Source organism: Zalophus californianus, chromosome 9 (assembly GCF_009762305.2).
Source record: "Zalophus californianus isolate mZalCal1 chromosome 9, mZalCal1.pri.v2, whole genome shotgun sequence".
NCBI classification, from domain to species: domain Eukaryota; kingdom Metazoa; phylum Chordata; class Mammalia; order Carnivora; family Otariidae; genus Zalophus; species Zalophus californianus.
The window spans coordinates 96,932,429-96,959,531 of NC_045603.1; the positions used below are offsets into that span (position 1 = coordinate 96,932,429).

Sequence of the window (27,103 nt, forward strand, 5' to 3'; positions counted from 1 at the left end):
AGAACCCTGGCAAATTTTGGTACCAAAAATCAGGTGCTGCCCTAACAGATACCCAGAACTGTGGAAGTGCCTTTGGAACCGAGTAATGGGCAGAGGCTGGGAGAATTTTGAGGTACATCCTAGAAAAAGCCTAGATAGCCGTGAAGAAATTGTTGCTAGGAATAGGAATATGAAAGGTGATTCTGGGGGCACCTGGGTGGCTCTGTCGGTTAAGCGTCTGCCTTCGGCTCAGGTCATGATCCCGGACTCCTGGAATGGAGCCCCACATTGGGCTCTTTGCTCGACAGGGGGTCTGCTTCTCCCTCTCCCTCTATCCCTCCCCCTGCTTGTGCTCTCTCTTTCTCTCAAATAAATAAAAATCTTAAAAAAAAAAAAAAGGAGATTCTGGTGAGGTCTCAGTTGGAAACTGGAGGAAAGCTGATCTTCTTATAAAGTGAAAAAGAACTTGGTGGGATGGTGTTCCAGTGTTCTGTGGAAATTAGAACTTGTTTGCTATGAAATAGGCTATATAGCTGAAGACACTTCAAAGCACAGTGTTAAAGGTATGACTTGGTTTCTCCTTGCTGCGTATAGTAATACATTACTGAGTGAGATAGATTGAAAGAGGAATTGTCAAGCAAAAAGGAACCAGAAGCTGAAGATTTGGCAAATTCTTAGCCTATGTATATTACAAAAACAAGAATGCTTTCTCTGGAGAAGACACCAAGGATGTGACTGGAAAATCATTTGATAAAGAGATCATGAACACAACTCATGGCTTTCATCAGACATCTTAGCGGAATCTGGGGATGGAGATGGCGTTATGCCAGCTGACACACGGCCAGCTTGGACTAAGGGCACAGAGAGAAGCCAAAATGAAGGAAGGCTAACTCCGCTAGGATTCTACAGGATGGGACCACAGAGCTATCAACATTTCCTATCTTTCAATAAAAGGTAAGAATGTCACTGAAGCTGATTCCGAGATCAGCAGAGTTGCTACTCCCACCACAGGCCCAGAGCCCAAGGGCCCTCAAGGAGGCCATCTCCTCCTCCATTTCAGTGGGCCGGGCTGGCCCCCACAACTGAAGGGACAACCCTGTCACCTCAGTGGGGCTCGAGGGCAGAGCAGTGAGCCACTGAGGGTTATCTTGAGACTTCAGTCTAATGAAACATGGATTTCTTGGATTTGACACCAAAAGTACAGGCAACAAAAGCAAAAATAGACAAATGAGACTACATTAGCCTTACAAACTTTTGTTCTTCAAAGGATACAATCAACAAGGTGAAAAGGCCACCTATGAAATGGAAGAAAATTTTGCAAATCATATATCTCATGAGGGGTTAATATCCGGAGTTTATAAAGAGCTCAACAACAAAATAACTCAAATAACCTGATTAAAAACGGGCAAAAGATTTGAACAGACATTTCTCCAAATATGATACACAAATGGACAACAGCATATGAGCATATGAAAAGACACTCAACAACAGTGATCACTAAGAAATTCAAATCAAGGGGAGCCTGGGTGGCTCAGTCGTTAAGCGTCTGCTTTCGGCTCAGGTCATGATCCCAGGGTCCTGGGATCGAGCCCCGCATCGGGTTCCCTGCTCGGCAGGAAGCCTTCTTCTCCCTCTCCCACTCCCCCTGCTTGTGTTTCCTCTCTCGCTGTGTCTCTCTCTGTCATATAAATAAATAAAATTAAAAAAAAAAAGAAATTCAAATCAAAACTAAAATGAGAAATCTCTTCACACCCATTATAATGGCCACTACCAAAAACAACAGAAAATAAGAAGTGTTGGTGAGGATGTGGAGAAATTGATACTCTTGATACTGTTGGTGGGATTGTGAAGTAGTGCAGTCGCCATGGAGAACAGTAAGGTAGTTCCTCAAAAATTAAAAATAGAACTACCCTATGTCCAGCAATCTCCCTTCTAGGTATATATCCAAAAGAACCGAAAGCAAGGTCTTTTTTTTTTATTATTATTAAGGATTTTATTTATTCATTGGAGAGACAGAGAGAGAACAATGTGGGGGAGGGGCAGAGGGAGAAGCAGACTCCCCGAGGAGCAGGCAGCCCGATGCGGGACTCAATCCAGGACTCCAGGATCATGACCTGAGCCCAAGGCAGACGCTTAATGACTAAGCCACTCAGGTACCCTGAAAGTAAGGTCTTAAACAGAAATATATGCACACTCTTGTAGCACACCTCGTACTCTTCACAATAGCCAAAGGTGGATGCAATCCAGGGTGCCATAAAGAGAGGAATAGATAAATATCCACGGGAATATTATTCAGGCTTAAAAAGGGAAGGAAATCCTGTGACATCTTACAACATGGATTGACCTTCAAGCCATCATGCTAAGTGAAATAAGCTCATCATAAAGAGATAAATACTATATGATTCCACTTACAGGAGGTATCTAAAGTAGCCTCATTCATAGAAACAGACACTAGATTAGTAACCTGGAGCTCGAGGGAAGGAGAAAAGGGGAGTAGCACTTTAATGGGTATAAAGCTTCAGTTTTGCAAGATGAAAAAGTTCTGGATATTTGTTTCATAACAATATGAATATACCTAACACGACTGAACTGTACATTTACAAATAGTTAAGACGGGGCGCCTGGGTGGCTCAGTCGTTAGGCGACTGCCTTCGGCTCAGGTCATGATCCCAGAGTCCTGGCATCCAGTCCCGCACTGGGCTCCCTGCTCGGCAGGCAGTCTGCTTCTCCCTCTATCCTCCCCACCTCTCATGCTCTCTCTCAAATAAATAAATAAAATATTTTTTTAAATGGTTAAGATGGTAAATTTTATATTATGTGCTTTAAACCACAATAAGAAAGAATGAAAAAAACGAATGGGATTTACCTTGCTATGTTTCAGACTTGTTTGGTACTTGTCATCCCTTTCTTCTTTCCAATTTCTCCCCAGGAAAGAGAATGTCTGACACCTGTCCCACTATCGTAGTTTGGAAGCACATAACTTGTTTGGTTTCACAGGTTCATATCTGGAGAGAAATTCTGCCTTAGGATGAATGTATTTGTGTTTTCAAAAAAGTGTTTGCTCTTGAATAGAGGAGATGTCGGCGGAGAGCAAGAGGGGAAACCCATTAGGAAGCTACTGGGCCAGGTGAGAAATGATGAGGACTTGAAGTTGGTAGGACGTGAAGGAGGGTAGTAGTAGTAGTGGAAGCAGTAAGTTGTTGGATTTGAAAGGTATTTTCCAGATAGGGCCAACCAGGGGGCGCCTGGGTGGCTCAGTTGGTTAAGCATAGGACATCGGCTCAGGTCATGATCTCAGGGTCCTAGAATCGAGCCTGGTTTCAAAGCCCAGCAGTGGGCTCTGGGCTCAGCGGGGAGAGTGCGTGCCTTTCTGCCCCCACCCCACTCATGCCCTCTCTCTTTCTCTCTCTCTCCCTCACTCAAATAAATAAAAATCTTAAAAAAAAAAACAATGAAGGGGCGCCTGGGTGGCTCAGTCGTTAAGCATCTGCCTGTGGCTCAGGTCATGATCCCAGGGTCCTGGGATCGAGCCATACGTTGGGCTCCCTGCTCAACGGGAACCTGCTTCTCCCTCTCCCGCTCCGCCTGCTTGTATTTCCTCTCTTGCTGTGTCTCTCTCCGTCAAATAAATAAATAAAATCTTAAAAAAAAAAAGTCTAGATCCAACAGGGTTAACTGATAGTCTACGTGTTGGGTATGAGAGAGGAAAAAAAGGAGTAAAAAATGATCTTCAGGGTTTTGGCCTGATCAACTGGGGAATTGGGGTTGCCAATTACTCAATTAGGAAGGCACAGAGAGGAGCAGGTTTGAGGAGTCAAATCAAGAGTTTGTTTTAGACATGTGAAGTCCGAGATATTTTTTTCCTTAAAGATTTTATTTATTTGTCAGAGAGAGAGGGCACACATGCAGGGGGAGCAGCCGGCAGAGGGAGAAGCAGGCTCCCCGCTGAGCAAGGAGCCCAACGTGGGGCTCGATCCCAGAACCCCACATCACGACCCGAGCCGAAGGCAGACACCTAACCTACTGAGCCACCCAGGCGTCCCTGAAGTCTGAGATATTGTTAAAAATATCTAACAATAGGGCACTCTCCTCCCAGCCTAAGATGCTGGGGTTATGAGGACATAAAAGACAGGGTTTCTGTCTTTAAGGTCCCATGGGAGGGGGTGGAGAGAAACCTATAAACCAGTATTTGGGGGCTTTATTATTAATGTTATTATTAATAGACTTTATTATAGGGAGAGCAATTTTAAATTTACAGATAAACAGAGAAGAAAGTACATACAGGGGCACCTGGTGGCTCAGCCGGTTAAGCATCTGCCTTCAGCTCAGGTCATGATCCCAGGTTCTCTGGGATGGAGCCCTACATAGGGCTCCCTGCTCAGTGGGAAGCCTGCTTCTCCCTCTGCCCCCCCACCCTGCCCATGCTCTCTGTCTCTGTCTCTCTCTCTCTCTCTCTCTCTCTCAAATAAATAAATAAATAAATAAAATCTTTGGGGGGAAAAAACTACATAGAGTTCCCATATACCATAGGGATATGGGACCTTTACTATTATTAACATCTTGCACGAGTATAGTAATATTTGTACAACTGATAAACCTACACTAACACCTCAGAGTTACCCAGAGTCCACACTTTACATTAAGGTTCACTCGTGGTATTGTAAATTTTATGGGTTTGGACAAAGGTATAATGACATGTGTCCACCATTGCACTAGCATAATGAATAATTTCACTGTCCTAAAAAAACCTCTGTGCTTTGCCTCTTCATCCATCCTCCCTGCAACACCCCAAATCCCTGGCAACCAGTGTTTTTACTATTTCCATAGTTTTGCCTTTTGCAGAATGCCATATATAGGCATACCTCAGTGATACTACAGTTTTGGTTCCAGACCACTGCAATAAAGCAATTATCATAATAAATCTACTCAAATGAATTTTTTTTTTGGTTTCCTGGTACTCATAAAGTTATGTGTACACTATACTGTAGTCTATTAAATGTTCAATAGGGGTGCCTTGGGTGGATCAGTCCGTTAAGCACTGGACTCTTGATTTTGGCTCAGGTCATGGTTGCAGTGTCCTGGGATCAAGTCCCCTGTCCAGTTCCATACTCAGCATGGTGTCTGTCTACTTGAGATTCTCTCCCTCTCCTTTCTCCCTCACTGCCCCTCCTCCGGCTCACACTCTCTCTCTAAAATGAATAAATAAATCTTTAAATGTGCAATAAGACTATGTCTAAAAAACAACGTACATCCCTTAATGAAAAAAATATTTTGGGGCGCCTGGGTGGCTCAGTTGGTTAAGTGACTGCCTTCGGCTCAGGTCATGATCCTGGAGTCCCAGGATCGAGTCCCGCATTGGGCTCCCTGCTCAGCAGGGAGTCTGCTTCTCCCTCTGCCCCTCCCCCGCCTCATGTGCTCTCTCTATTTCTCTCTCTCAAATAAATAAATAGAATATTTAAAAAATATGTATTGCCTAAAAATGCTAACCATTATCTGAGCTTTCAGCGAGTGGTAGTCTTTTTGCTGGTAGAGGGTCTTGCCGTGATGTTGATGGCTGATCACTGATAAGGGTGGTGGTTGCTAAAGACTGGGGTGGTTGTGGCAACTTCTTTCTGTCTTTCTCTCTTCAGTAAGCTCCAGGCCCTACATGGGGCTTGAACCCAAGACCCCAGATCAAGAGTCCCATGCTCTACCAACTGTGCCAGCCAGGCACCGCAGGACAATTTCTTAAAATAAGAAAACAGTGAAGTTTGCCCCCCGTTGATCGACTCTTCCTTTCACAAATGATTTCTCTGCAGTGTGCAATGCTCTTCGATAGCATTTCACTCACAGTAGAACTTCTTTCAAAATTGGAGTTAGTCGAGGCGCCCGGGTGGCTCAGTCGGTTAAGTGTCGGCCTTCAGCTAGGGTCATGATCCCGGGGTCCTGGGATCGTGCTCCGCATCAGGGTCCCTGCTTGGTGGGGAGCCTGCTTCTCCCTCTCCCTCTGCCTGCCTCTCTGCCTACTTGTTCTCTCTTTCTATCTCTCTGTCAAATAAATAAATAAAATCTTTAAAAAAATAATTGGAGTCAATCCTCTCAAACCCTGCTGCTGTATTTATCAGCTAAGATTATGTAATATTCTACATCCTTTGATGTCATTTCTACACTCTTCACAGCATCTTCAACAGGAGTAGATTCCATCTCAAGAAACCACTTTCTTTGCTCCTCCATAAGAAACAAGTCCTCATCTGTTCAAGTTTGATCATGTGATTGGAGCAATTCAGTCACATCTTCAGGCTCCAATTCCGACTGCAATTCTCTTGCTGTTTCCATCCCATCTGCAGTTCCTTCTCCACTGAGATCAGGAACTTCTCAAAGTCATCAATGAGAGCTGGAATCACCTTCCAAACCCCTGTTCATGTCAATACTGTGACCTCTTCCCATGAATCACGAATGTTCTTAATGGCATCTAAAATGGTGAATCCCTTCCAGAAGGTTTTTGATTTACTTTGCCCAGATGCATCAGAGAAATCACTATCTATGTTAGCTATAGCCTCACAAAATATATTTTTAAATCATAAAACTTGAAGTAGACTTCTTCTTTGATCCACAGGCTACAGAATGGATGGTGTATTAGCAGTAATGAAAACAGTGTGAATCTCACCGAACATCTCCATCAGAGCTCTTGGGTGATCAGATGCATTGTCAATGAGCAGTCATATATGAAAGGAATCTTTTCTTCTGGGCAGTAGGTCTCAACAGTGGGCTTAAAATACTCAGTAAACCATGTTGTAAACAGATGTGCTGTCATCCAGGCTTTGCTGTTCCATTTAGAGAGCACAGGCAGAGTAGACTTAGCAAAATTCTTGAGCATTGTTTGCTCAGATGGTGAATGAGCACTGGCTTCAGCTTACTCACCAGCTGCATTACCCTTACAAGAGAGTCAGCCTGTCCTCTGAAACGTTGAAGCCAGGCACTGACTTCTCCTTTCTAGCTATGAAAGTCCTAGCTTTTAAAGAAGACACCTTCTTTCAACAGAAAGCTGTCTGTCTACATTGAACATCGGTTGTTTAGTGTGGCCACCTTCATTAATGATCTGAGCTCAATCTTCTGGAGAACTTGATGCAGCTTCTTCTCCTTTTTTTTTTTTTTTTTTGATCTTCATGTCTTGCTGCAGCTTCTACATCAGCACTTGCTCTTCACCTTGCACTTGTATGTTCTAGAGACAGCTTCTTTTCTTTAACCCCATGAACCAACATCCATTTAGCTTCAAACTTTTCTTCTGCAGCTTTCTCGCCTCTCAGCCTCCATAGAATTAAGGAGAGTTGTGGTCTCGTTCTGGATTAGGCTTTGGTGCAAGGGAATATTGTAGCTGGTTTGATCTTCTATCCAGATGACCAAAACGTTTTCTGTATCAGTAATAAGGCTGTTTCACTTTCTTTCTTTCTTTTTTTTTTTTTAAGATTTTATTCATTTGGAGACAGAGAGAGAGCACGCGCAAAAGCTGGGGTAGTGGCAGAGGGAGAGGCAGAACCAGGCTCCCTGCTGTGGGATTCCATCCCAGGACCCTGGGACCATCACCTGAGCCCAAGGCAGACGCTTAACCAACTGAGCCACCCAGGTGCCCCCCATTTCACTTTCTTATCATTTCTGTGTTCACTGGAATAATACTTGCATTTCCTTCAAGAACTTTTCCTTTGTACTCATAATTTGGGTAACTGGTGCAAGAGACATGGCTTTCAGGCCAGTTTGGTTCTCAACATGCCTTCTTCACTAAATGTATTCATTTCTAGCTTTCAATCTAAAGTGAGGGACATATGACGCTTCTTTTCTCTTGAACACTTACAGGTCATTGCAAGGTTATTAAGTGGCCTAATTTCAATATTGGTGGTCCCCTGGAAAAGGGAGGTCTGCGGAGAGGGTAAGCAGAATGAATGGCCAGATGGTAGAGCAATCAGAACACACACAAAATTTATCAAGTTTGCCATCTGGTATAGGTGTGGTTTGTGGCACCTGAAAACAATTACGATAGTAATAATCAGGGGCGGGCAGTTGGGTGCCTCAGTTGGTTAAACGTCCAAGTCTTCATTTCAGCTCAGGTCATGATCTCAGGGTCATGAGATCAAGCCCCACCTCGGGCTCTGTGCTGGGCGTGGAGGTGTGGAGCCTGCTCAAGACTCTCTCTCCCTCTCACTCTGCCCCTCCCCACTCACACTTGTGCTCTCTCACTCTCTCTAATAGAATGATAATAAGAAAAAGAGAAATAGTGGGCGCCTGTGTGGCTCAGTCGTTAAACGTCTGCCTTCGGCTCAGGTCATGATCCCAGGGTCCTGGGATCGAGCCCCACATTGGGCTCCCTGCTCAGCGGGGAGTCTGCTTCTCCCTCTCCTGCTCCCCCTGCTTGTGCTCTCTCTCTGTCAAATAAATAAATAAAATCTTAAAAAAAAAAAGAAAAAGAAAAATAGTAACAGCAGAGATCACCGATCACAGATCACCATAACAAATGTACCATCCATGAATAAGTTTGAAATACTGTGACAATTACCGAAATGAGACATAGAGACACCAAATGAGCGAATGGTTGCCAATAGACTTGACTGACCCAGGATTGCTACAATTTGTAAAAAGAATAATGTAGTATCTGCGAAGAGCAATGAAGGGAAGATCAAGAAAATAAAGTATGCCTGCCGTTGGAATCATAGAGTATACAGCCTTTTCAGATTGGCTACTTTTACTTAGTAATATGCATTTAAAGTTCCTCCATGTCTTTTCGTGGCCGATACATCATTTCTTTTTCTTTTCTTTGCTTTCCTTTTCTTTTTAATAGCTCATTTCTTTTTTTTTTTTTTTTTTGGTTTTCTTTATTTATTTCACAGAGAGACAGACACATACACAGTGAGAGAGGGAACACAAGCAGGGGGCCTGGGAGAGGGAGAAGCAGGCTTCCCGCTGAGCAAGGAGCCCGATGTGGGGCTCGATCCCAGGACCCTGGGATCATGACCGGAGCCGAAGGCAGACGCTTAACGACTAAGCCACCCGGGCACTGCAATAGCTCATTTCTTTTTAGCACTGTATAATATTCCACTGGACGTACCACATCTTGTTATCTATTAACCTACTGAAGGACATCTTGGTTGCTTCCAAGTTTGGGCAATTGTGAATAAGGCCGCTATAAACATTCATGCACAGGTATGTCCGTGGATGTCAACTTTCAGTTCATCTGGGTAAATAACAAGGAGTGTGACTCCTGGATCATAAACAAGTATTTTACATGCCAACTTCTAATCAGTTGTTGATAAAGAACATAGACTTTTGTTTGCAAGAAGCACAGAGCTTTCTTTAAGTTCCTTAAGTTTACTCTGACGGTGCTCTAAGACCATAAATGTCCTTCGTTGTGTTTTTGTGGCTATTAGTCTGACACTATCACCAGGATACCCCTGTCTGGCTCATTTACAGGAAGACAGCTACGGAATACTGATAACTGAACTGACTCATATCCACCCTTTAAAAAAACCATAAGCAAGTGCCAATCTCTGGATGACGATATGGGCAATGCCACTACCGTTCAATACAATGTTTCATATTTAGAGGTTTGCGTTCTTTTAGTAGAGCACCTTCCCCAACTTTGGCGACCCTCCCGCCCAGAACAAGCCACCTCCTCAGAAAAAAACCCCCATCAAATTCTCGAGGAAAAGGCTGTTGAAGCTCTAGGGTGGTGTTTATTAATATGGGGTTCTAAGATGGACTAGACAGGACACAGATGCCCTGAGAGTCAATGCAAATGTTGTCTTCCATGTGCTCTTCTGCGGGGGCAGGGGGACCACAAGCTCTTGTCACAGTCTCAGAAAGGAGCACAGGACCCAGAAAACAGCCCAAGGGGCTGTCAAAGCTTGGGTGTGGTAGGAAGGGGGAGGAGAAAGAATCTGACCTCTCCAGCGTCATCAGTGGAATTATAGTATGGAAACTGCAGGAGTGGTCGGCCTTCAAGTTAGTTCTCCACCCACTCTTAGCCAGGGTCTGAGCTCCAGGTGCCATCACAAAGAACCAGCCCTTTTGAAGCGAGGCTCTAATTCCCTCCCAGCAGAGGGGGGGTTAAGAGGCAGCATTCACAGAGCCATTTATTAGTAGGGGACTTTAGTGAGAAGTACAGCCAACTTCATCACAGGACAGAGTTGGAGGAGATTAAAATTCTTTTTTTTTAATTATTTATTTAACAGAGAGAGACACAGCGAGAGAGGGAACACAAGCAGGGGGAGTGGGAGACGGAGAAGCAGGCTTCCCGCCGAGCAGGGAGCTCGATGCGGGGTTCGATCCCAGGACCCTGGGACCATGACCCGAGCTGAAGGCAGACGCTTAACGAACTGAGCCACCCAGGCGCCCCGAGACTAAAATTCTTCACCCTAACTCATCCAGATGGCCACTGTGATATTTTAGCTTTTTACCTTTAGCAACTCGAAAAGGAAGAGATGTGAAGCAGCACAGGTAAAACTCTCTGGAGCTAAATAGAACCGTGTTTTCTCCTTATTAAAACTGTCCATGTACTATGTGCGCTCAACACATTTTATCCTGTGTCTATTATGTGCTATAGAGTCTTCTAGCCACTGTACTTATAATCATTTTATGTCTCCTATACATGCTTCATTTACAAGTGCATTGTAATCTTTCTGTGTAGTGAAAAACCAGCTTCCCTAACTTACAGCTTTTCTTTTTTTTTTTTTTTACAAATAGTCGAGGCCATTGGCCTTCTTTTCAGCCTCAAATTGAATCAGGAAGTCACTGGAATATTTGGATGAGGCGGGCCGAGAAACCCAAGAATCTCCTCTCCTCTGAGCTACCCCATAGCTTAAGCCCCGCCTGCCTGCGTTTTTAGGAGGCTACGTCAGCGAGTGAGGAGGTGCTTTGTAGACCGTCTGTAATTTACCTCTGAGCATATATATTCAACTGTGAAATTTGGTAGATATATCTGTTTCTTTTTTCTTTTTAGACAGACACTTAAATGAGAGTACTGGGAAGTGTTCTAAGTGCTTTACACATATTAACTGATTTAATTTAATCCTCATAACAATCTTATGAAGTAGATTTGTTATGAGGATTAAATTACGTATGTTGTTATATATCACTCAGGCCGACCAAAGGTTCCTCTTTTGTACTCTTCTGCTTCTCCCCTCCTCCCGCGTAATTTATTTTCATGCTGATGCTACCCAGGGACGCAGGCAGTATCTGTATCTCCCTTACTGTCCTGTTTTTTCCTCCTTTTTGGTTGTCCTCTATTTGACGTGAATCTGTACAATCTCATGGGTGTGTAAAACCATGAATTCTTCTTGAATGGGTGGATGCAGATTTGCTGATCGAATTTGTACCTATTTAAAAAATGTGTGGAAGGAATGTTGACTGTGATAGTCTGTCCTTATAATATTGTAAGTTTTTATGTTCAAATGTGGGAAAGGTACTCTGACTAAAATCACAATCTAAAGTTCTTAAATATTAGGTTCCAGGGGGCTTTTTAACCCAATTTGATTCCAATTAAATGTAGATGGCTATTTTAAGATAATTGGAAATCAACAACTTTACACACATTTTTTACAAAATTAAAGGAAAAGAGGTAGTCCATTCAATCTCATCCTCTTGACTTGTGGCCCTTTAAGGGCTTTGGGCCTTAACTTGCTATTCTCTGGCTTTCTCCCCCCTAATACTATGAATAAGAAACAACAGATAAACACACTGACAGCAAAAGACTGAAGAAGAAAGACAAACACCTGGAAAATCGACAATGGGATATGGGTCTGGATTAATTCATTTATTCATTCATACAGATCCACTATGTTGCCAGGCCCAGTTTTAGATATTGGGGATACTGTGGTGAAGGTGGTAGGAGAACTCCATTTTTTGCTTTCAAGGAGCTCAAATTCAAGTGCAGTGGAGTGATGCACATATTTTTACTTTTTATGTCTATGCCTTAAAATATTTTCTTTCTTTCTTTTTTTAATATTTTATTCTTAAGTAATATCTACACCCAACATGGGTCTCCAACCCATAACCCCAAGATCGAGAGTCACATGCTCCACCGACTGAGTCAACCAGGCGTCCCCAAAAAATTATTTTAAAGCAAGCATAGCTAAGACCACAGATTCTGGACCCAGACATCCTGGGTTTGAGTCCTCACTCTGCTTGCTACTTACGCTGTGTGATCTTGGGAAGGTCTTTTAGTGTCACTGTGCTTCTATTTCCTTATACGTAAAATGAAGGTAATAATAGAGTCTACTTCGTAAGATTTGTTATGAGGATTAAATTAAATCAGTTAATATCTGTAAAGCACTTAGAACAGTTCCCAGTATTGTCATATAAGTGTCTGTCTAAAAAGAAAAAAGAAACAGACATATCTACCTAATTTCACAGTTGAATATATATGCTCAGAGAAAATTACTGTAGGTCTTGGGTTAAAATCTAGATTCCTGGGGCACCTGGGTGGCTGAGTGGGTTAAGTGTCTGACTTCAGCTAGGGTTATGATCTCAGGGTGCTGGAATTGAGTCTCCACACTGAGCCCCAGCTCCCCACTCAGCAAGGAGTCTGCTTTTCCCCCTTCAGCTTCCAGCCAGCTGTGTTTGCACGCACTCTTTCTCACATAAACAAAATCTTTTTTTTTAAAGATTTTATTTATTTATTTGAGAGAGAGAGAATGAGAAATAGAGAGCACGAGAGGGAAGAGGGTCAGAGGGAGAAGCTGACTCCCTGGTGAGCAGGGAGCCCGATGTGGGACTCGATCCCGGGACTCCAGGATCATGACCTTGAGCCGAAGGCAGTCGCTTAACAAGCTGAGCCACCCAGGCGCCCAACAATAAAATCTTTTTTAAAAAAAAGTCTAGGTTCTGGGCACCTGGGTGGCTCAGTCATGAAGCCTCCACCTTGGGCTCATGTCATGATCCCTGGGTCCTGGGATTGAGTCCCGCATTGGGGTTCCTTCTCAGTGGGGAGCCTTCTTCTCCCTCTCCCACTCCCCCTGATTGTGTTCCCTCTCTCTCTGTGTCACTCTGTCAAATAAATAAAATCTTGGAAAATAAAAGTTGGATGCTTAACCAACTGCGCCACTGGGGCGCCCTGTCATCACTTAAAAAAAAAAGTCTAGATTCTCATTCTTTTTAAGGACCTAAAGACGACTTCCAAAGATTCTCCAGTTGCATGTGAGAAACTCGAATAAATAGTCTTCTCTCTAGTCACTGAAGCTGCATTTATTAAGTGCCAGATTCTTATCATGTTCCCTCATTTACAATTCACAACAGTACTTTATTTTTTTTTTTTAAAGATTTTATTTATTTATTTGAGAGAGCGAGAATGAGAGAGAGAGAGCACATGAGAGGGGGGAGGGTCAGAGGGAGAAGCAGACTCCCTGCTGAGCAGGGAGCCCGATGTGGGACTCGATCCCGGGACTCCAGGATCATGACCTGAGCTGAAGGCAGTCGCTTAACCAACTGAGCCACCCAGGCACCCCTCACAACAGTACTTTAAATTTAGTATTACCATTCTGATTTCCCAAGAGAAATCTGTAAGTAATTAGCTTACAGACCACGGTTTGGGGCAGAACTAGTTGTCCGAATGTACTTTTACAATCTGTTGCTGTGTATTCCGAGAAAGATATAGGCAATCTTGGTTTAGAAAGAAGTGTCTGCGAAAGCCAGTGTTTCCCCATTCCCACCCCCCACTTCTTTCCTCCTAGAAATGGAGCCTGTTTTTGCTCCCTTCTGCAGCGACCAGTCATAAACAGAAAGCATGGCTGGGGTGCAGTAAATCTGGAGGCTGATGATACGTGGCTGTTCAAGAGTTGTGGGAAAGGGAGCCAACCTCCCCTACTGCTGCAGTAAAGATCCTTATTTTGAGGCTTTGGCGAGAAGATCCTCATAGGTGGAGGGGAGATGAGGAGAGCAGGGAAGGAGGCTCTGTGAGGGAGAGAAAGCTCTTGCTTCTTCTCAGTGCTGTCTCTGCCTACAAATATATCAAAGCGGAAAAAGGCCGCACTTACTTCAGGAATAATGGAATTGGAGAGCCTGTTTTTGTACTACCCGTAAAGTAGGAATAGTTTTTACATTTTTGAGTGGTTGCAAACAAATGTACAAGAATAGTATTTTGTGACTTGTAAAAATTATATTAAATTCTGGGGCGCCTGGCTGGCTTAGTCAGTGGAGCATGCGACTCCTGATCCTGGGGACGTGAGTTCGAGCCCCCTGTCGGGCAGAGAGATTACTTCAAAAAAATGATATGAAATTCAAATCTCAGTGTTCACAAGTAAAATTTTGCTGGTACACAGCCACACGCATTCATTTATATATTGTCAATGGCTGCTTTTGCACTATAATGTCAGAGTTGAATAGTTATATCAAGAGACTATAGGGTCCTAGCAAGACTAAAATATTTAGTATCTGACCTTTTGTTTTGTTTTAAAGATTTTATTTATTTGACAGAGAGAGAGAGCTAGCGTGCACAAACAAGTAGGAGAGCAGCAGGCAGATGGAGAAGCAGGCTCCCAGCTGAGCAAGGAGCCTGATGCAGGACTCGATCCCAGGACTCTGGGATCATGACCTGAGATAAAGGCAGATGCTTAACTGACTGAGCCACCCAGGGACTCATAGTATCTGACCTTTTTTTAAAGCCTTTTTATTTATTTTTATTTATTTAATTTACTTGACAGAGAGAGACTCAGCAAGAGAGGGAACACAAGTAGCGGGAGTGGGAGAGGGAGAAGCAGGCTTCCCGCTGAGCAGGGAGCCTGATGTGGGGCTCGATCCCAGGACCCTGGGATCATGACCTGAGCCAAAGGTGGAAGCGTAACGACTGAGCCATCCGGGCGCCCCTATCCATTCTCCTTTTGATGAACACATTACTGTTTCTAGTTTTGAGCTATCACAAACATTCTTGGCATTTGCCATATGTATGAATTCTGTTTTCTTGGTTATATACTTAGGAACAGGATTGCTGGGTTGTATTTTTGGTCAGTAAGTAATCAATTCTAAATAAAAACAAGTGAGCTACATCTGTGTCTTAATATGTGTATGGTATTTTAATAAACAATTTTTATACACATTGTTTCAATTGATCTTCAAAACATTTTGTCAACTAAGTGGAATAAGTCATATTATCTCCATTTTACAGGTGTAGAAACTGAAACAAGGACAATTTAAATGTCCCGTTTAAAGTCATAAAATTAACACATTCTGAATTAGGACAAGAAACAACATTTTCTGATTTCTAGTCAAATTCATTTTTCTTTTTATATTCCTCTTACTTCAGTGGCCTCATGTGAAGGGAGAGGTCACCCAAATGCCCGCTCTGCCCTGGACTGTCCCAATTTTAGCTCCAAAAGGGCCTGGGCAAATGGGGGACGGTTGGTCACTCTCCAGAACAAGGAAAGTTGTCAAACGGATATCACACACAGCTTGCAAAGGAAAAAACAAACCTGTCTGAGTCAGCTCAATTGTCCTCTTCCAGTCCCAGAGAAAAGATATTTTTAATATGAGAGTAATGCAGTTTCCACACATTTATGTCCTACGTATGTCAACTCTTTTCCTTGACTTTGGAAATCATCTAGACTAGTGCTACTCAAATGTGGTCCATGGATCAGCAGCATCATCTCCAGGGAGCCTGCTGGAAATACAGATTCATACCCCTTCCCCAGCCCTCCCCGCAACCCCAGGACTATCCCAGTCTCTATGGGTAGGGCTCAGGAATTTGTGTTTAACAAGCTCTCCAGGTTAGGGTCAAGGGAAGCTATAGGAAAAGGGAGCTTAAAAGTTTGAGAAGCCCTGATCTAGCCAATTTCCTTTAAAGATATACAGATACCTATTTGGTTTTAAAGATCTCTGGGCAGAATGATTCTACTACCTCACATTGTTAGTAAAATAAATTCCATTGTTTGTAAATCCTTCTTTCTTTAAGTTTTTTTTTTTTTTTTAAGATCCATTTATTCACTTGAGAGAGTGGGGAGGAGCAGAGGGAGATGGGAGAGAGAAAGAATCTCCAGAAGACTCCCCACTGAGTGTGGAGCTGGACATGGGGCTCAATCCCAGGACCCCAAGACCAAGAGACCAAGACCTGAGCTGAAATCAAGAGTAGGATGCTTAACGGACCGAGCCACACAGGCGCCCCTGTATGACTTCCTTGCTTGCTTAATAAATCTCATATCTAACATTCCGGTCCTACATGAGAGTGCGCAATATCATTAAAATATTTTTTGTCCTTTTTTTTTTTAAGATTTTATTTATTTGACACACACACAGAGAGAGAGAGAGAGAGAGAGAGAGAGAGAGGGAGAGAGCAAGCACAAGCAGGGGAGGGACAGGCAGAGGGAGAAGGAGGTTCTCCACTGAGCAAGGAACACAATGTGGGACTCGATCCCAGGACCACGGGATCATGACCTGATCCGAAGTCAGACACTTAACCAATGGAGCCACCCAGGCACCCCGTTCTTGTCCTTTTTTTAAAAAGATGTTATTTATTTATTTGAGAGGGAGAGAGAGCGTCTGTGCTCGGGAACACGGGGTGGCGGGGGTGGGGGACAGAGAGAGAAACAGACTTCCCGCTGAACAGGGAGCCTGATGCCAGACTCAATCCCAGGACCTTGGGATCATGACCTCAGCCAAGGGCAGGGTATCAATTTAACCACTTATTTTATTTGTCCTTTTCTAAAAAGGCGATTCCAAGTGTTCTTCATTATTACTTAATGACCACTTAATGTCCAGAATGAATCCTAGGGAAAAACTATAATACATCTAAAGAAAGACCTTGTGGGCGCCTGGGTGGCTCCGTTGGTTAAGCATCTGCCTTCAGCTCAGGTCATGATCCCAAGGTCCTGGGATCGAGTGTGGTATCAGGCTCCCTGCTCAGCAGGAAGTCTACTTCTCTCTCTTCCCGTCTCTCCACTGCTGTGCTCTCTCTCAGATAAATAAATAAAATCTTGATTTTATTTATTTATTTGACAGAGAGAGAAAGAGCACAAGAACCTGAAGTGATCATGATGTGAGCCGAAAGCAGGTGCTTAACTGAACCACACAGGTGTTCCTAAATAAAATCTTTAAAAAATAAAAATTAATAAATAAAGACCTTGTGGTTCCAATGGGAATATTCATGAATCTTTAAGAAAATCACATTTCAGGTTTAACATTATCAGAAACTATACATGTGTAAGAATTATGAAGCCTAGAAACAGAGAAAGAAAGACTAGTTAATTTGAATCACTGGGGAGGGATAAACAGATAACAGCTTAGCATAAATAGAAGGAATCTGCTGAATGAGTATGCTAGCAAGGGCTGGGTTTGGCCCCCCAATTTGTGTTCCCTTAGGTTTTTGTGTGACTTCGCTGGAATCCACCCACATAGTTTGTTTCTACTCTGTTCCAAGACACTTGTCCTCAACTCCAATCCACTTTCTCCTTGTCCATCTATTCTAGGCTCTCTCTTCCTTCCCTTTCCCTTCATTCTTCCCCAGGGAGGGGTTGCTGTGGAGATGAAATCATAGTAAGCCAGCTGGTAAGAAAAACTGTGACAGAAGCAGAATGGGAGAGAGGGCAGAGAGGCAAATACAAGATTAAGACAAAAGAAAAAGACACAGACACAGATGAGACTTGAGGCATAGGTAATAAGATGCCATCAACCACTTACTTACAGAGATGGATGGGGACATACTGCCCACAGTTAGAGGTGCACAGCCATAAGCAAAGCCAGGGACCTGAAATACATGTGGAGACGCAGGAGGGGAGACACAGAGTCAGGGGCCGAACCAGATCACACCGGATCCCGGTGAAAACAGCCTCACACAGAACGTCACCGAGAAGAGCGGCAGTTGGACGGGTGTTTCTTTATCCTCCTATGCCTTCCTGAGTCATTCTTATTTCCAAGGAAGGGTCCAGTGGGAGGTTATACAGAGGGTAACCTGACTTCTGTGTTGTTTTTCATTGCCTTTTCTTGCTTGTGGTCTTCTGCGAGGCATCTCCCAAAGACAACAAAGGCTAAGTCAGACCTTTCCCTTAGACCTAACCCTTTTGGTCTCTCGACTGTTCCTCCTTCCCTCTTCAATATTTGTATCTCAAAATTTCTACAGTTCTTTGTCTTTCTTGCTCTTTCTTCTTTTCTTTCCATTACTCCCAGGTTACAAGCCACCATCTTTTTTTTTTTAATATTTTATTTATTGATTTGAGAGAGAGAATGAGATAGAGAGAGTACATGAGAGGGGGGAGGGTCAGAGGGAGAAGCAGACTCCCTGCTCAGCAGGGAACCCGATGCGGGACTCGATCCCGGGACTCCAGTATCTTGACCCGAGCCAAAGGCTGCAGCTTAACCAACTGAGCCACCCAGGCACCCACAAGCCACCATCTTAATGCTCCTTTTGTCTATCCCATTCTCTTTTCCAATATCTCCCTTTCCCTAAAGTCAGGTTTGTCCCCACACCCTAGCCAGAAACTTGGCTTCTTTCGATTCCATTTTTCGTTTTCACCTAGAGCTGCATGCTTACCTGGACCCCTTCACCTTTAGATAACATCACATCTAATAAAAACAATAAGAAACGATGGTTTTCTGAATACAGAAATTTTTTTTTAAAGATTTCATTTATTTATTTCACAGAGAGAGAGAGAGAGAGCACAAGCAGGGGGAGTGGGAGAGGGAGAAGGAGTTTCCCTGCTGAGCAGGGAGCCCGATGTGGGGCTTGATTCCAGGATCCTGGGATCATGACCTGAACCAAAGGCAAATGCTCAACCAACTGAGCCACCCCGGTGCCCCATGGATACAGAAAAAATTTTTTTAAGATTTTATTTATTTGACAGAGAGAGGCAGCAAGAGGCAACACAAGCAGGGAGAGTGGAAGAGAGAGAAGCAGGCTTCCCGCCAAGCAGGGAGCCTAATGCGGGGCTCAATTCCACGACCCTGGGTTCATGACCTGAGCCGAAGGCAGATGCTTAACGACTGAGCCACCCAGGTGCCCCTGAATACAGAAAAATTTTAATGAGTTTTTAAAAAGGCAATGTTGAGAAAAACGAAGATATATACATAAATACGTTTTCAGAGAGCCTACAAAATGCACAGCATTCTTCTAAATAATGCAGAAGACCCAAAGTCCCTCCCCTCAAGTTGGTTACAATCTGGCATTGAGGGGACAAGACAAAAAAGTTCTGAAGGCAGCCAAAGTGTTAAGAGATTCTGTTCACGTGGGAAGAATCCAGAGAGCCTTCATGAAGATAGAATTTGGACTAGGTCTGGACAGGTGACTGAGAGAGGAGAGAAGAGAGGCAGAGATTACAGAAGGGCATTTCAGGAAAATGGAATGGCCCCGGCAAAGGTATGGTGGTAGGAAGTTTGGGCAGAAGGTCGGGAAATAGGGCTTTGACCAATTTAGCTGAAGAGCAGGGTGCCTATAGGAGTCTAGGGAGAGACAATGCTGGAAAAGCAAGTTCAGGCGATGCTGCCGCAGTCTTTAAATACCACACATGCTACTTTGACTCTATGCCCTTAGATGGGTAATGAAGTTAAATCTTAACACATTTTTTCCTGTTTTACAGGACTATTTGTCCTCCAGAGATACCAGACGTGTCACTTTTAGCTTACACGCTTTGTCCCAACTAAAATATGCTCTCTTCGTTCTGAGCTTTTTCTAATCCCCTCCTTCTGTTGCTTTGCCCAACCGTACCCCTGAACCCCAAACTCTGTTCTTTCATTTCACTATCCTATCCACTGTTTGTCAGAAGGCTTTCTGGTGAGAAACGAACCTGGTGCGGTGGTGGTGGAAAGCACTTTCTGCAATCCATCTTCTCTCACTTCTATTTTTAGAACAAAGACAAGGCTGAAAATTAGAAAACCCAGGTAACCTCACCTCAGACTATGGTCCCCGACCTGCTCTGCTACAAACTAGCTAGTGATTAGTTACATCGTTCAACCTGTGTCTCGGTCCGCTCATTCTAAAAGGTGGTCTTTTTTAAATTTATTTTTAAAGATTTTATTTTTGTTTATTTTTTTAAGATTTTATTTATTTACTTATTTGACAGAGAGAGACACAGTGAGAGAGGGAACACAAGCAGGGGGAGTGGGGGAGGGAGAAGCAGGCCTCCCGCCGAGCTGGGAGCCCGATGCGGGGCTCCATCCCAGGACCCTGGGATCATGACCTGAGCCGAAGGCAGACGCTTAACAACTGAGCCAGCCAGGCGCCCTTAAAGATTTTATTTATTTACTTGTCAGAGACAGAGAGAGAGAGCACGAGTGGGGAGATGGACACAGGGAGAGGGGGAGAGGGAGAAGCAGACTCCATGCTGAGCAGGGAGCCCGATGCCGGGCTCCATCCCAGGACCCTTCGATCATGACCTGAGCTCAAGGCAGACACTTAACCGACTGAGCCACCCAGGCATCCCTAAAAGGTGGTCTTAAGGCGGAAGGAGAAAGACCTAGCTGTGGTATTCTCTGCAATCTCAAGAGTTCCACAAATATACCGCCCATACAAATACTTAGTGATTTGTTACCCTGAGGAAGAAAGGTGACAAATTATAGAAACGTTTTGACTATTAATTAGGTATTCACTTATCATTCCACTTTCAAATATACACTTAAAATTTCCAGGTTTTTAGAAGCTTCCCTGGTTCATTTATGTGCCTGGTATATATAGATACATTCAATAAATTCTGAACGAAAGAATGAATGAATCAATTGCCAGCTCTGAACATAAAGGTATAAGGGGAAGGATTATTTTTACCACCAGATTCTGAGCGGTGACACAGTTGTAATTTGAAAAATTAGAAGCATCTGAAGAGTGCTACCTGGTTGTTCTTTTGGGGCATGGCTGAGGAAAGAATTTATTTCTTCCGGGCTCCTGGGTGGCTCAGTTCGTTAAGCGACTGCCTTCAGTTCAGGTCATGATCCTGGAGTCCCGGATCGAGTCCCACATCGGGCTCCCTGCTCAGCGGGAGTCTGCTTCTCCCTCTGACCTTCCCCCTCTCATGATCTCTCTCTCATTCTCTCTCTCAAATAAATAAATAAAATCTTAAAAAAAAAAGAATTTATTTCTTCCCTTTTACTTTTTAGTTTCCATCAGCCCTCACCCCTTTCAGGTACTCGGAGAATGAAGCTCTTTACTCCTGTCTCATTATTTCCTCTTTGATCTTGACACCTGCGGTCCATACCAAGAAACGAAACATCCCCAGGAAAAGACAAGCACGTTCCCACCGTAGAGGACGTGCAGTGAAGAGCATTCTTTTGGCTCCCACACCTCTACCTCGAAGTACAAATAGCGATGGGACAGTGACTTCTGCCCCGCCTGTCTCACCAGTAATACACTAGGGAGCTTGATGAGCATAGCTGAATCCCAAAATAGCTGCATGCCTCACTGGGGCACCTGAAAGATGAGGGCCACAAAGCTTCCGGTTTACCTTGTATTGTATTTATCTAATATTGAGAGGTGACCGAAGAAAAGCAGGATTATCCTCTTCTCAAGAAACATGACCTCTCTAAAGGAAAAAATGAATGAGATATGGGGAAGAGAAACTAAAGGCCAGGAAGGGCAATGAGAAAAGTGAGAGTAAATTTTTCCTTTAAATAAAAAGCATAAAAAATGCCCAAATTTGATCACTGAACACTACTTAATATTTTCTTTTTTTTTACACTTGTTAATATTCAAACAATTATGGAGCCTGGGAGACAAAAGATTATAGGAGCACCAGGCTAGCTCACTTGGAAGAGCATGTGACTCTTGGTCTTGGGGTCATAAGTTTGAGCTCCATGTTGGCTGTAGAGATGACTAAAAAGACAAATAAACTTAAAAAGCAAAACAAAACAAAGAAAAACCTGGGAGGTACGAAAATTTTTCAAAGTGAGAAAAAGTAGTGCTTCATTATTTTCCCATTAAGTTCTAGAAAGATTACTAATAGATGGTTGGCATGCAATAAAAGGAAAGAGGAGTGATTAATTGGATGCAGAATTAATTCATTAAGTTCACATCGTGTCAATTTTTCACCTACAGCCTTACTAACCTTTTCTCCAATAAGGTTAGCCAAAAAAAGAAAAAAAAATCAGAGAAATACCACAGACCAAGGTTTTAAAATCTAGGGTGTTATACGCAAATTATGAGTCATGGAACACTGGATCAAAAACTAATGATGTAATGTATGGTGATTAACATAATAATTTAAAAAATAGGAAAAAAAAATCTAGGTACTATTGTGGGCCAGATAATTCTCTGTTATTGGGGTTAGTCCTGTGCCCTGTGAGACGTTTAGCAGCATTCCTGGTCTCTACTCACTAGATGCCAGTAGCATTTTCTTTGCCACAGTCACAGCAACCAAATATGTCCCTAGAAAAATGGCAAGTGTCCCTGGGGAGCAAAATCACTGCTGAGTGAGAACCATTCCCTTAGGAAATCTCTCATGAGATCCTTCTGTAAAAACTGCAAGACCTCACCCATTTGGAACTCAACTATTCGGAAAACGAACTTATTTCGTTTTTGTTTTTAAAGGTTTGATTGATCAGAGAGAGCGAGCGTGTGCGTGCACGTGCACGCGCAGGAGTGCACACGCAGGGGGAGGAGCAGGCAGAGGGAGAAGCCTCCGCAGGACTCCATCCCAGAACCCTGGGATCATGACCTGAGCCAGAGGCTGACGCTTAACCATCTGAGTTGCCCAGGTGTCCCAAACTAACCTATTTTGAATGTAAGCTATGAAAAACAAAGGAAAAAAGATTTTTTTCACTAGACTGCAAAGCCTTCTTCATAGGAGGGCTCTGTTGCCCCCTCTAAGAAACCATACCCTTTCTCTCTTTCTAAATGACTATAAAATATTCCCAACATACAATACAAAATGTTAATAACTGATACAGAGCATAAGTTCGTTATCTGATTTCCAAATCAGCAACACTGTATTAAAAGAAAATTAGAAGAGATGTCTTATGCCACATGCAGGGGCCCTAACACACTAATGACAGCAAGAAAGGAAACTGACAAATTATAAAAAGTGAAGAAACATCAGGGCGCCTGGGTGGCTCAGTTGGTTAAGTGTCTGCCTTTGGCTCAGGTCATGATCGCAGGGTCCTGGGATTGAGCTCCCTGCTCAGCGGGGAGTCTGCTTCACCCTCTCCCTCTGTGCCTCCCCCTTACTCTTGCTTTCTATCTCTCTCAAATAAATAAAGAGCATCTTTTTAAGAAAAAGTGAACAAACATGTTTTTGAAAGAATAACAAATCAGAGGGATATTAGTCCTGTGTAGGGGATATGTTCTCCGGATCACTTTAGTCCTTGACATCCTACTTTACAAAAGACATGACTCTCCCTCTCTCGCTGTGTCTCTTTCTGCCAAATAAATGAAGAAAATCTTAAAAAAAAAATGACATGACTAGGATGATGAAGTATCTTGAAACAAGGTAATGAAGAGCAGCTGAGGGAACTAGTGTTATTTAGCTTAGAGAATCAGAGTATGGCAGACGACATGATAACTTTCTTCACATATTTGTTGTGCTTCCCAAAATACGCATTTTTCAGTAATCCCAAATTGAAGTAGGTATCCCATTTATATTACATTTTTAATCATCTCAATGTCATAGAAAGAAGTTCCTAGTAATTAAAGCTCTCCAAAAACGGGCTGCCTTGTAAGGTAATGAGTTTCTCACTGCTGATCTGATTGCCAGAGTCATCCGTTTATTGCCTGTCTGCTCGCTCTACTTCAGTGGCTAAAAGGCATCTCAAACTAAGCATGGCCAAAAGAGAAGCACTGATTCCTCTTCCAAATCCTCAGATCGCTTCCTTCCTTCCTTAGTCTTCTCCATTTTTGTAAACACTATCACCATTCACCCTTTTGCAAAAGCGAAAATGCTAGGAGCTCTTCAGGATTTCTCTTTCTCCTACCTTCCACATTTAACACAGCAGGAAGTATGGTCAGTTTTACCTCCAAAATATACCCAGATTTCTTCCACTCTCTACGGCCTCACCCTTGTCAAAACCATCATAATTTGTCACTTCATCTATTGCAGTATGTCTCTCTCTTTAAATTATTTACTTGGGCGCCTGGGTGGCTCACTCGGTTAAGCGACTGCCTTTGTCTCAGGTCATGATCCTGGAGTCCTGGGATCGAGTCCCATGTCCGGCTCCCTGCTCAGCGGGAAGCCTGCCTCTCCCTCTGACCCTCCCCACTTCTCATGCCCTGTCTCTCTCAAATACACAAATAAAACTTAAAAAGAAAAAGATCTTAAGGGCGCCTGGGTGGCTCAGTCGTTATGCGTCTGCCTTCGGCTCAGGTCATGATCCCAGGGCACTGGAATTGAGCCCCGAATTGGGCTCCCTGCTCAGTGGGAAGCCTGCTTTCCCTGCTTGTGTTCCTTCTGGAGTGGGGAGCCCGATTCTTCCCCTCCCACTCCCCCTGCTTGTGTTCTTTCTCTCGCTGTCTTTCTCTGTCAATAATAAATAAAATCTTTAAAAAAATAAATAAAAAATAAAAAAAGATTTCATTTGCTTTTTTCAAGTGATCTCTCCACCCAACATGGGGCTCGAAATCACAACGCCAAGATGAAGGGTCACATGCTTTACTGACTGAGTCAGCCTGGTACCCCAGCTTATTGTCTCTTAATCGGTCTTACTGATTCATTCTTACTGTACAATTCATTCTTCACACAGGTATCAAAACTATATCTGGCGCCTATCTCTCCCTCTTTCCTGCCTTCTTTCTACCACTATTGCCCTGATTCACTAAGCTCCAGCCATATTAGGTCATTTTTCTGTCCCTCTATTATATTAATTTTATTTCTGCTGCAGGGCCTACCTGCAGATGTCTTCAAATGCCAGATTCCTTCTTGTCATTCAGGTCTGAGCTCAAAGCCTGTTCTTCAGAGAGGCTTCCTTCGAGCAGGCTGTCTATGTTGCCCTTCTCCCCCTCCATCATTTACCATACCTCCCTGTTTTAATTTCTCTCATACTCTTATCATTATCTGAAATTATTTCTTTGGTTCTTGTCTGTCCCCATTTCAACAGGGACCTTGTCTATCAATATTATTTGACCCATACTCTTAATGTCTAGAAGGAACTTGATATATACTGGATGCTCAATTAATATTTGTTGAATAAATGGATAATCAAATAATAATATAGATGAACTGAATTAATTTCAGGTATTTGGTAGAAAATTGCACTGGATAATTACGGATTGCTGAGCATTATTAATAACTCAGTCAGATTGATGACTGTGAATTTATTTATTATTTTTACATTTTTTTAAAAAAGATTTTATTTATTTTAGTGAGACAGCAAGAGAGAGAGTGAGAGAGAGACAGAGAGAGAGAGAGAGAGAGAGAGAGCATGAGCAGGGTGAGGGGCAGGGGGAGGAGCAGGATCTCCACTGAGCAGGGAGCCCAATGCGGGGCTCAATCCCTGGACTCCAGGACCCTGACTTGAGCCAAAGGCAGACGCCCAACTGACTGAGCCACCCAGGCGCCCCTTTTAAAAATTTTTTTAAAAAATTCTATTTATTCATTTATTTGAGAGAGAGAGAACACGAGTGATGGGGGAGTGAGAGGGAGCGAGAGAACTCAAGCAGGCTCTGCACGGAGCTCGGAGCCTCACATGGGGCTCAGTCCCACGACTCCATTACAACCTGAGCAGAAATCAAGAGTCGGACACCTAACCAAGTGAGCCACCCAGGTGCCGCAATGACTGTGCATTTATAACAGTATCAATCCTCTTTCTAGTTTGTTCACTTTTTTCAGCATGCAGGGTGGAGTATCAGAGAAGCCTAAACCAATCCTGGGAGTTTTTCATCAGGTGGGTGAAACAGTCCTACTGCACAAGAGGCTCAGCAATCTGGCATTTGAAGGCATCTCCAGGCTGGGCCTGCAGCAGAAATGAAATTTATATAATAGAGGGACAGAAAAAAGATTCAGACAACCAACTAGTTATCTTCAGAGGGTTAATGTGCAGGAAATGACATCTCTCTACAGGAGTATTGCTCAAGATTCTAAGGTATGGAGAAAATACTTCATCAGAGAAACAAACCTTTGCCAGCCTTTTCCAAGCTCCAATCTCATCCCTGTTTCCCCCATTTTCCCAGATGACCGGACCTCATGCTGTTTTAGAAAACGGGTTTTGTTAACTTTCATTCCTTACCCTCACCTCACCCTTAATCCATTCATTCTAAAATCCTGCTTATTTTAGAAATTTTTATCTTCCATACCTTATCCTATCTAGGGTCCAGGACACTGTTCCATCTATTATTCCCAGTTCTGCCTTAAATTTCTCACTTTCTGCTTGTCTTTTCCTGCTGCCAATGAAATTCTAAAGTACCTCCATCCTGAAATACTTTCATTCTTCCTATACCTCAGCTTCTCTAAAGTACTCTGTCAAGGTACTCTTCACTGTTGACTTCCTCCAAAGAGTGATTTATACTCCCTGTTTCTATTTCTTTCCCTCCTATTCAGCATCAACATATTTCAGAATAGCTAGCGGTCTGCATAGAAGTGCAGACCTCTATATGAAATTACATACCTGTCACTAGCAATATCTTTGATATGACTAGAATTTTATTTATTTTATGAAATAAGGCTATCACCTATACCTATGGCTACATGCTTGTGGGAAGGTATGATTTCCCTCCAAAAAAGTAGACTTTCTTTCACCTGGAGAAAAGAGGTAGGTCCATAAAAAGGAAACCAGAACTCTTACATATATGTATAAGGAAACTGGACCTTGTTCCCTTAGACTTTGATGTGTTTGAGGACCCTCCCAAGAGGTACAAGGTTGGTCTCTGATAAATGGAACTAGGCCAAGAGCTTCTCAGCAAGATAGGTCTTCCATGAACCAGTTCACTGAAAGAGAAGTACCTATTAATCCTAAGTTTTGTAATGTTCTTTTTCTTCTTTTATCTCCTTGTCTTTGGAAAGTCTTGCTACGACATTCCAGGTTTCTCTCAGTTGTATTAAGTATTGGAGGGTAGAGACAGAATTAGAGGAAAAGAAAAGCACGCTGCCCTCCTTGTGCTCCTTCCTTGAGGTTACCAAGATGGTAGGTACAGTCTTTAGCAATAATTTCCGAAGAAAAAATGTTTTTGCTTGAAGGTGCAAGTATTCTTCCCCACATTCCATTGCAACCTCTCTGCTGAAGCTTCCGTTTCAATAAAGACATGAATGACCTAACTGTAAAACCAGTGACC

The 27,103-nt window shown here is 43.2% G+C and overlaps 1 protein-coding gene across 5 annotated transcripts in view; it reads right to left on the reverse strand.

Annotated features, from left to right (window-relative positions):
- The window catches only part of LOC113922270 (solute carrier family 2, facilitated glucose transporter member 3-like), a 67,834-nt gene that overhangs the window by 27,302 nt on the left and 13,429 nt on the right, over positions 1–27,103 (reverse strand). For 2 of the 5 annotated variants that reach the window (XM_035721931.1, XM_035721930.1), the window contains exon 3: positions 17,612–17,674. The exons of the other annotated variants lie outside the window; for them this stretch is intronic. In XM_035721931.1, coding sequence (XP_035577824.1) covers positions 17,612–17,674 — 63 coding nt within the window. The remainder of the gene's footprint in view (positions 1–17,611; positions 17,675–27,103) is intronic. 5 annotated transcript variants of the gene reach the window in all.